The sequence below is a fragment of the Rhamphochromis sp. 'chilingali' genome, assembly GCF_963969265.1.
Source record: "Rhamphochromis sp. 'chilingali' genome assembly, chromosome: 21".
Lineage (NCBI taxonomy): Eukaryota > Metazoa > Chordata > Actinopteri > Cichliformes > Cichlidae > Rhamphochromis > Rhamphochromis sp. 'chilingali'.
The window spans coordinates 29,134,443-29,143,137 of record NC_137949.1 but is presented as its reverse complement, the minus strand read 5'-3'; the positions used below and the strand labels follow the sequence as shown (position 1 = coordinate 29,143,137).

At 46.8% G+C, this 8,695-nt stretch overlaps 1 protein-coding gene across 2 annotated transcripts in view; it reads right to left on the bottom strand.

Moving 5' to 3' along the window:
* Positions 1-1,459: 1,459 nt before the first annotated feature.
* unc79 (unc-79 homolog, NALCN channel complex subunit) overlaps positions 1,460-8,695 on the bottom strand; it is a 35,514-nt gene continuing 28,278 nt past the window's right edge. For both annotated transcript variants that reach the window (XM_080871701.1, XM_080871702.1), the window contains exons 40-51: positions 8,389-8,562; positions 8,093-8,161; positions 7,900-8,010; positions 3,807-3,911; positions 3,624-3,701; positions 3,411-3,500; positions 3,136-3,311; positions 2,830-3,013; positions 2,518-2,721; positions 2,291-2,368; positions 2,147-2,188; positions 1,460-2,049 (exon numbers count right to left, since the gene is read on the bottom strand). In XM_080871701.1, coding sequence (XP_080727827.1) covers positions 1,861-2,049; positions 2,147-2,188; positions 2,291-2,368; positions 2,518-2,721; positions 2,830-3,013; positions 3,136-3,311; positions 3,411-3,500; positions 3,624-3,701; positions 3,807-3,911; positions 7,900-8,010; positions 8,093-8,161; positions 8,389-8,562 — 1,500 coding nt within the window. In that variant the 3' untranslated portion in view covers positions 1,460-1,860. The remainder of the gene's footprint in view (positions 2,050-2,146; positions 2,189-2,290; positions 2,369-2,517; positions 2,722-2,829; positions 3,014-3,135; positions 3,312-3,410; positions 3,501-3,623; positions 3,702-3,806; positions 3,912-7,899; positions 8,011-8,092; positions 8,162-8,388; positions 8,563-8,695) is intronic.

The window sequence follows — 8,695 nt, the reverse complement described above, 5'->3', positions numbered from 1 at the left end:
ACACCTGGTGATGCATTGTGCTGGTGCATTGGTTGTGTGAGAGAGCTTGCACAGTCCTTTTTTTAAAGCTGACCTTCACAGTCTTTGAGGACCCACTCACACCCTCTCTGCCCGCCAGTCCTTTGGTCAGTGTTAATTACCCTCAGCACCTCCAGCTGCCTACTCATCAGGTCAGCGCTCCCATATGGTCCTGCAGGAGGCAGGCAGGCAGGCGGCAAGCAGGGGTGGGGAAAGTGCTGGATACCTGTGGGACACTGATTACATAAGCTGCTGCTAATGAGAAAGGTTCTTTCAGAAAGGGCTGCGAGTTCAAACGATCACAACGGTGGCAGTGGCTGACAGATGCAACCCCAGAGCAAGGGGGACTTGATTAAACGCACGCACACACGCAGGGACACATGCGCACATACACACCTGTAGCTAACATCACTTTAATGCACACTCTCACACGTAGAGGCGCAGCAGGAAAGGACCTCTTTGATGAGCCATGGCTAGAGGTTGATGAGAAGGGGCACTGCAGCCTGATTCAGCTGGCTTGAGGTCACCGGGGAGTGTGCGCGCGTGTGTGTAAGTGCGTGTTCATTAGTCACATTGTGTGATATCATTATACTAGTGACTCATTTGGCAGACACCTCTCAACATGGGTCTTTCAATACCAGCTGCGACTAAAAAGTAATATTTTAAAGAATTTATGCGCAGATCAAATGTGACTTATTTTGGTCCGATAAGCTAATTTTTCCTCGCAGAATACATCTATATCAGCAGATCTAATTCATGCTAAATCCTGATAATGAAATCCTTGCAGCAGAAAAGATCAAAACAAAGATTAATGTGCTGTTCGGTTTTCAGGGCCTGCTGTCATGTCATCTGTTATTCTCAGACAAGAGCTTCATGGTAATACAGTTAGACCTCACAAAAATCCTTAATCACAACAAACCACATTAGGCCAAAGGTAATTGTGTTTGCTTGGTATATGCATGGGCCTATCTGTTTCGCTGCTGCCAATGAAGGGAGGGCTGGAGTAGGAGGAGGCGGGGTGTCTTTCCACTTTGGGGGTGAGGGGGGAGCAAACCGAAATAGTCTTGTTTACCTCCAATGTCTGGCTCCACGTTATCGAGTTACAAAGCTGCTGCTGCAACTCGGATTGGCCTCTGATCGATCTGAGCTGTGATGGCAAAAGGCAGCATGACTGACAGCCTGACAAGGATCTTAGCTGGGAGCTGGGTAATGCATGTCATGTCGTTTTCCCGTAGACACCTGAGGTTTTTTTTCGCTCAGAGGAGTAACCAGCAGAGCTGATTTTATCTCTCTGCCGTCCACATTATGGTAAGCTGGGCATTTTCCCCATCAGTCAGGACATCAAAGGGCAGAAAATGTCATATTTGAATTTTTAAAGGCTCAGCAATTCATTTGAAATGTCAAAGCGTCTCGATGTTTAGAAAAACTTGTACTTTTATTATTTGGCTTGCAACCAAGCAACTTAAAAAGTGATAGGTTATGAATGTCAGAGTGAACATATCTATGATTAAACAAGCATTTGGTTTCAGGCCCTTGCTATTACTAACATGGGTCTGTGGAAATCCTCTACAGTCGTCTGACTCTTCAATTCTGTTAAATGCAACAGATTGGGCACCGAACACAGTTCTTCTATACAGTCCAACTCCAGTGTTAGTACTTTAAAATAGCATAGATTTACTGTACATATACTAAAGGTTCTGAAAAATGATTCATTTCAAACGAATCCCACACAGCATCACTTTATATAAGAGTCCTTTTTTTTTTTTTTAAAGTCACTTTCAGCCAGAGCAGATGCATGCAGGCCTAGGGACCCAGGTGAGGCAGAGCTGACCACAGAACAGGTCACATGGGGTAAAACTGTGAAGCAGCCTCAGACGACTGGATCTCCACCTGAGCCATCTTGAACTGGGTGCACTGCAGCCATTTGCGCAGGGCGAACGGAGGGGCTCCGGACATCTGGCCCTGCAGACACTGGTGGTTCACCCTATTCTGGATGGCCTGAAGACGCAACTGCAGCCCTGCAGACAGATGCTTACGACGAAAAGAAGAGATGATAGTGTTTCAGTTTGAAATCATCAATAGTAATTATCATTAATCTGTATGATTAACACCTTTTAAAACCACTTACCTTAAGATTTGACTGAATCATGGGTAGCCACATAGGAATTAACTGAAAAAAGAAATGGAGATGAATAAATAAGCATTATTCTGCATGTTACAGAGAGAATATACAGCACTGTCTGCATGGAAGGACACTGGACTTATAGCAAACCTTGACAAAGATGGTTGAGTTGCATTCCTGCAGGGCCTCCATTAAACTAATGACATGAAGACACACCATCTCTACCATCTGAGAGACAAATATGAAATAGACTTAATTTTATGTAACATATTTACTGTTTACTCATAATATTAAAAGAAGAAAATCACCATTCTTCCACAGCGACAGTCCTGACTGTCTCAGACGGATGTTTGCAAAGGATACCGCGCAGCACTTACAACTTTATTGTGGGCCATAAGCTGCAGGATGCTGGGTGTAACCCGACTCCAGAACTCGAGGCCCGTGAGGATGGCGCTGGAAGAAAACTCTGTCTGGTTCTGGTTCTGCAGGGAGGGAGCGGCGGCTGCCTGCTCGCAGTAGATGGTCCACAGCTGGGCGAACATGAAGGCGTGGAACAGGGAGCACATGTGCAGCACCGACGTCTGAGGATAAGGACCGAGACCAAAACTGACAAGGCCATTGTGGTTGCCACAAATCGCATCTGGAAAAATCTGAGTGTGATCATTTGAAGAGATTTGTGTCTGCCAGACCTTCGACTGTTCTGGGAAGCCAATCAGGATGACGATAAGATGGTCTGCAATGTGGGAGCCAGCGTCGAGAGGGATGGGCATGCAGGAGGTGGAGCCCTGGTGCAGGGCACAGTGCGTCAGGGAGCCCAAAAGAAGCCAGGACAGCTGACGAATGTGGGACACGCACTCAATGAATTCTTTTGGCCTAGAGAGAAAGAAAAAAATGAAAATGAGTTCAACAAATCAATTAACAACACAGTGTGCATTTCTTCTTTCACCATTCATTTTTCTTATTAAGTCAGTCAGTCTTAGTCTCATCATTTTTACCCTTGTTGCATGGTGGATGGCGGATGATAAAGCCAGGGAAGATAACGCACAACAGCTTTGTTATCGCGGTGATTGCCTTTGCTGATCTCCATGGCTGCGACTTGTGCCAAGCCCACTTTCAGGTTGCCCCCAAAGGTGTCCTCGTGCAGTGGCTGACAACAAGCCTTCATATGGCTCTGAAGAGCAGATTTGGAGTGAAGAAAAGATAAGGATGAAAAACAAAACTCTCCACATGAGACATGTCCAAATTGTAAACTCACACACAGAAGACTTACTTTAAGTTTGGTTAGTGTGTGCATATCTGCAATAAAGTCCAAGAGCTCACTTATATATTGCCGCATGCATTCCATTGCTGCCGTCGTGCACTGTAGAGAGAAACAGCAGTTTATCCTTTAGGAGGAATCACAGTGGAGCCTGTCTATATTTCCTGCTGTTTTATGAGCCTGATTTTAATAAGACAGTGTAGCACACAACGATTTAAGTCTCACCCCCGGCAGCGTTGAGATCATGTGCTTTTGGATGATGGTGGATTCCGCTAGCCGTGTGCCGATATCTGCACAAACAAACTGGCAAAATCCACATGGAGTTATAGAATTGCAGTCAGATTGAATTGCTGTGATTTTCTGGCTCTCGTAAACCGAGATGGATAAGAGAGATTTTTGTTTTTTTACCTGAACCAGAAGTAACAAGTTTGTGTCAGGCAGAGGAGACTTGAACTTGAGAGCCTGCAGGAGCTCTAACACCACAATGCGGGACATGTAGAACTTATCTCTCTCCTGTATGCGAGAAGATAGAGAGTGTAGTAAATGTACTGATGCAGCAAGACTGCCTTTTTCTATTATCACTCTGCCTTACTCATGCTGCGAGGAGAGCATAAACTCTGTAGCTTGAATAGAGGGGGAAGGACAGGCAGCGAGAGGGGAGGGAGGAAAGCCGGGGAGACGGAGAATAGTGAAAGCCGAGGAGTAGATTTAGGCCAGTCCAGATCTCTCCTCCCAGAGTCCCAGGCAGCTCAGATGAGGCTGTCAGGCAGCCTTCTCCCTCCCGGAGGACAGGCTGCTCTCTTTGTTCATCCCTTCCACACAAAGCCCAGCTGCCTGTTTACAAACCACACTGTCATCTTCTGACTTCCAGTTTGTCTCTCGCTTTCTTTTTGTAGTCATGTTTGCTTATTAACAAACACCAGAATAAACACCCCGAGGCTGCTTTTATTGTTGCTGGCGACTTCAACCACACCAACTTAAAGACAGTCCTCCCCAGATTCCACCAACATGTCTCCTGCCACACCAGAGGAGACAAGACTTTAGACCATGTGTATTCCAACCTGGCTGGAGCCTACAAAGCCACACCCCTCCCCCACATTGGACAATCGGACCATCTCTCCCTGTTCCTCACACCTCGGTATTCACCACTCATCCAACGTGTGAAACCTGCTGTGAGGACAATTAAAGTGTGGCCAGAGGGGACAGACGCAGTGCTCCAGGACAGATTTAAAAACACAGACTGGAATATGTTCACCCACACAGACCTGGACCAGTACGCCTCATCTGTACTGGATTACATCTCCAAAACCACAGACAGTGTCACCACCCAGAAACGGATCACCATGTACCCCAACCAGAAGCCTTGGATGAACCGGGATGTTCGTCTCCTCCTGAAGGCCCGCAACACCGCCTTTAGGTCAGGAGATGCACACGCCTACAGTACAGCCAGGGCTAATCTAAAGAAGGGCATCAAAAAAGCCAAACACCATTACAAAAAGAAGGTAGAAGAACACTTCTCCAACTCCAACCCCCGACGCATGTGGCAAGGACTCCAGACCATCACAGACTACAGGACCACCAAACCCTCCCCCGCATCCTCTGATGTCTCCTTCCTCAACGAGCTCAACAACTTTTATGCTCGTTTTGAGCGAGGGAACCCCACAACCACAACCAAAGCAGACATGACGCCAGACCACCAACCTATGACTCTCTCCCCCACCGATGTAGGAGCGGTGCTGAGCAGGATCAATGTCCACAAGGCTGCAGGCCCTGATGGCATCCCCGGGCGTGTTCTCAGAGCGTGTTCTGGGGAGCTTGCAGGAGTGCTCACAGACATATTCAATCTGTCCTTGGCCCACGCTGTGGTACCGGCCTGCTTCAAATCCACCTCCATCGTCCCGATACCCAAAAACTCCAACCCATCTTGCCTCAATGATTACCGCCCAGTAGCACTCACCCCCATCATCACTAAGTGCTTAGAGCGACTGGTCCTAGCACACTTCAAATCCTGTCTCCCCCCCACCCTGGACCCCCACCAATTCGCATACCGCCGGAACAGGAGCACAGAGGATGCGGTCTCCATCGCACTGCACTCTGTCCTCTCACACCTGGACAACAACAACACCTACGCCAGAATGCTGTTTATAGACTTCAGTTCAGCATTCAATACAATCCACCCCTCACAACTCATCAGGAAACTGACAGACCTGGGTATCAGTTCCCTCATCTGCAAATGGTTACTGGACTTCCTGACCAACCGCCCCCAACATGTCCGGCTGGATAACCGCTGCTCATCTACCATCACAATGAACACCGGTGTACCACAAGGCTGTGTGATGAGCCCTTTCCTCTACTCCCTCTTCACCCACGACTGCAGACCTGCTGATGGTTCCAACACCATCATTAAGTTTGCAGATGACACCACGGTGATTGGCCTCATCAGTGACAACGATGAGGCCGCCTACAGGGAGGAGGTGGATCGTCTGGCTGAGTGGTGCGACACAAACAACCTGCTGCTTAACACCGAGAAGACCAAGGAGCTCATCGTGGACTACAGGAGGAATGCTGACCCACATCCACCCATCCACATTAAGGGGACGGCTGTGGAGCGTGTGAGCAGCTTCAAGTTCCTGGGAGTCCACATCTCCGAGGATCTCACCTGGACGACCAACTGCTCCAAGCTGGTCAAGAAGGCTCACCAGCGCCTCTTCTTCTTGAGGACTCTGAGGAAGAACCACCTGTCCTCAGACATCCTGGTGAACTTCTATCGCTGCACCATCGAGAGCATCCTGACCAACTGTATAACAGTCTGGTACGGGAACTGCTCTGCCTCGGACCGGAAGGCGTTGCAGAGGGTCGTGAAAACTGCCCAGCGCATCGCCGGAGCACCACTTCCTGCCATAAAAGACATCTACAGGAAGCGGTGTCTGAAAAGGGCTGGGAAAATCATCAAAGACCCCAGTCACCCATCACATGGACTCTTCACCCTCCTGCCCTCTGGGAGGCGCCACAGGAGCCTCCGGACTAAGACCACCAGGTACCGGAACAGCTTCTTCCCCACAGCTGTCAGACTCCTGAACTCTGCCTGCTGACATCTGACCCACGTTAACTCATGGACTGAACATACACACACCCACAATGGACAACTGTACCCTCAAACACACAATAATAACATGGACTGAACCACCACTCACAACCACCAGCACTTTATATAGCCTCTGTAGAAACTATCTACACCCTCACTTATCTTAACTGCACTACTGTATAGCTCTGTGTAAATAATCATTCTGTACATTCGATAATCTTTAATCCTACAACTGTTTACAACTTGCATAGTTCCCATTTCTGTATAGCTGTATATCCCAGATTCTGTAAAGTTATTTATTTCATATTCTGTATAGTTTTTCATATTTATATCCTGTTCATATCCTGTACATAGCTTGTACTCACTACAGCCTTTACATACTTATAGTTATAGAATATTCACAACATACTTCATACCGTGTACATTATAACATACCATAATAGACCCATTTCTGTAATATACTCACATATCTATATTATTGCTAATATATATTGTAATATATCTATATCACTAAAGCACTTCTGGATGGATGCAAACTGCATTTCGTTGCCCTGTACCTGTGCATGTGCAATGACAATAAAGTTGAATTCTATTCTATTCTATTCTATTCTTATGTTAGGAGCAAGCACATGATCTTCTGCTCATGCACAATGCAGAGCTGACAGTTCTCACTGCGTGGCTTGCTAATGCACGTACCTGGATGCAGCACTCTGGTGATTAAAACTTAATGGAGCATGTAAGTTTGGAAAATAGCAAATTAAAAGGCCGTTCTTAAGCCACAAGGCTCCTCATCATACAGGGCGATGCAGAGGTGACAAGTGATGCATGATGTGACCAACTTTAGTAGGTCCAGAGAGCTCTAATGTGTGTCCTTAACACCTGACCTCCAAAACTGAACTGAGTTGAAACAAATTATTGAAAATCGGCTCTTCCCTGACACCTCACCTTACCATTAAAAAAAAAAACGGCAGAGGGTAAAGATCCAAAAGCAATCATTCACAGCAACTCTGAGTTTTGAAATGAGGATATTATAAGGTCAGGAATTAAAGCGGCTGTAAAAAAAAATCAATACCACAAGAGGCATAAACCACGCTGTGCTGACAGTGGTGGAGGACTGAGGATTCATCTGTCCGAACAGTGCAGACAGCCCTGGCTCCATCGCCGTCTCAGGCAGCCACGGAGAAACACACCATACATCCTCGGTCCTAGCACACCAACTAATCATGTTAATCAATACTGGCTGATTGCCTACTTAATCATCTGTGACACACGGCCACATTTCAGGCTGACTGGAGTGTCGGGGAAGTAGGTGTAGCACCAAAAAAAGTGATGAGTGAGAGAGCAGCAAACTGCAGATTAGTTTGAAGGGTTTAACTCTTTCAAGACTTCTTACAAGCTGCAGACACACAAAAGTACCTTATTGAAGGCTTTGTAACAAAGTCCACAGAGCTCCACAAGGTAGGAGAGACCGAATGTTCCATACTGGATGACGAAGCTCAGCAGCTTGGAAAAGGGCTCCAGGAGACTCTGTGTGATGGAAGAAACGTAGAAATAGGTTAGTTATTAAAGGGCAGAAAGAGGAGACACTGACGTTCTGCTTTGAACTTACCCGAGTTGCATTTGTTGTTGGGATTTTCAGCAGGCAAATGATAATCCTTAAACTGGAATCCATAGGACACTAATGAGACACACATTGAAAAATATGTTGACCTCTCCCCTGTGCTTGTGAGGGTTGCAAATGATTGCACACTAATTTGACCTCCAAGGTAAAAGTGTCAGAGTCAAATCAATTACAGTTTTAAGACTCTGTCCTTTTAAACCATACGAGTGCACCGCTGGATGCGTTTTCCTCCGACAGTAATCACATAAGACCATGACTAAGTACTCGGACGAGTTGATATCTACCTTCAGAGGAAGCACAGAGGGCAGTTTTGTGAGGAAGGTCTGGAACTGGTTGCAGATGGTTGTCCACAGGTTGCTGGGAGAGTCCATGGGGAGTGCCTCCATGAAGGTGGCAATGTTGTCCAGGCAGTGCAGCATTGTGCCCCCTGCTGGAAGATTCTTTTTGTTGTTCAAGCCCTGGGAGGCAGGGAGGCATAAACCATAAAAAGGGGTTATATAATGACATTCTATAAGTGAAGATATTTCCATCATTTCACTCCTGATCAGTCACAATGCTCATGATGAGAGCAGTGGATTTAGGACACTGAAG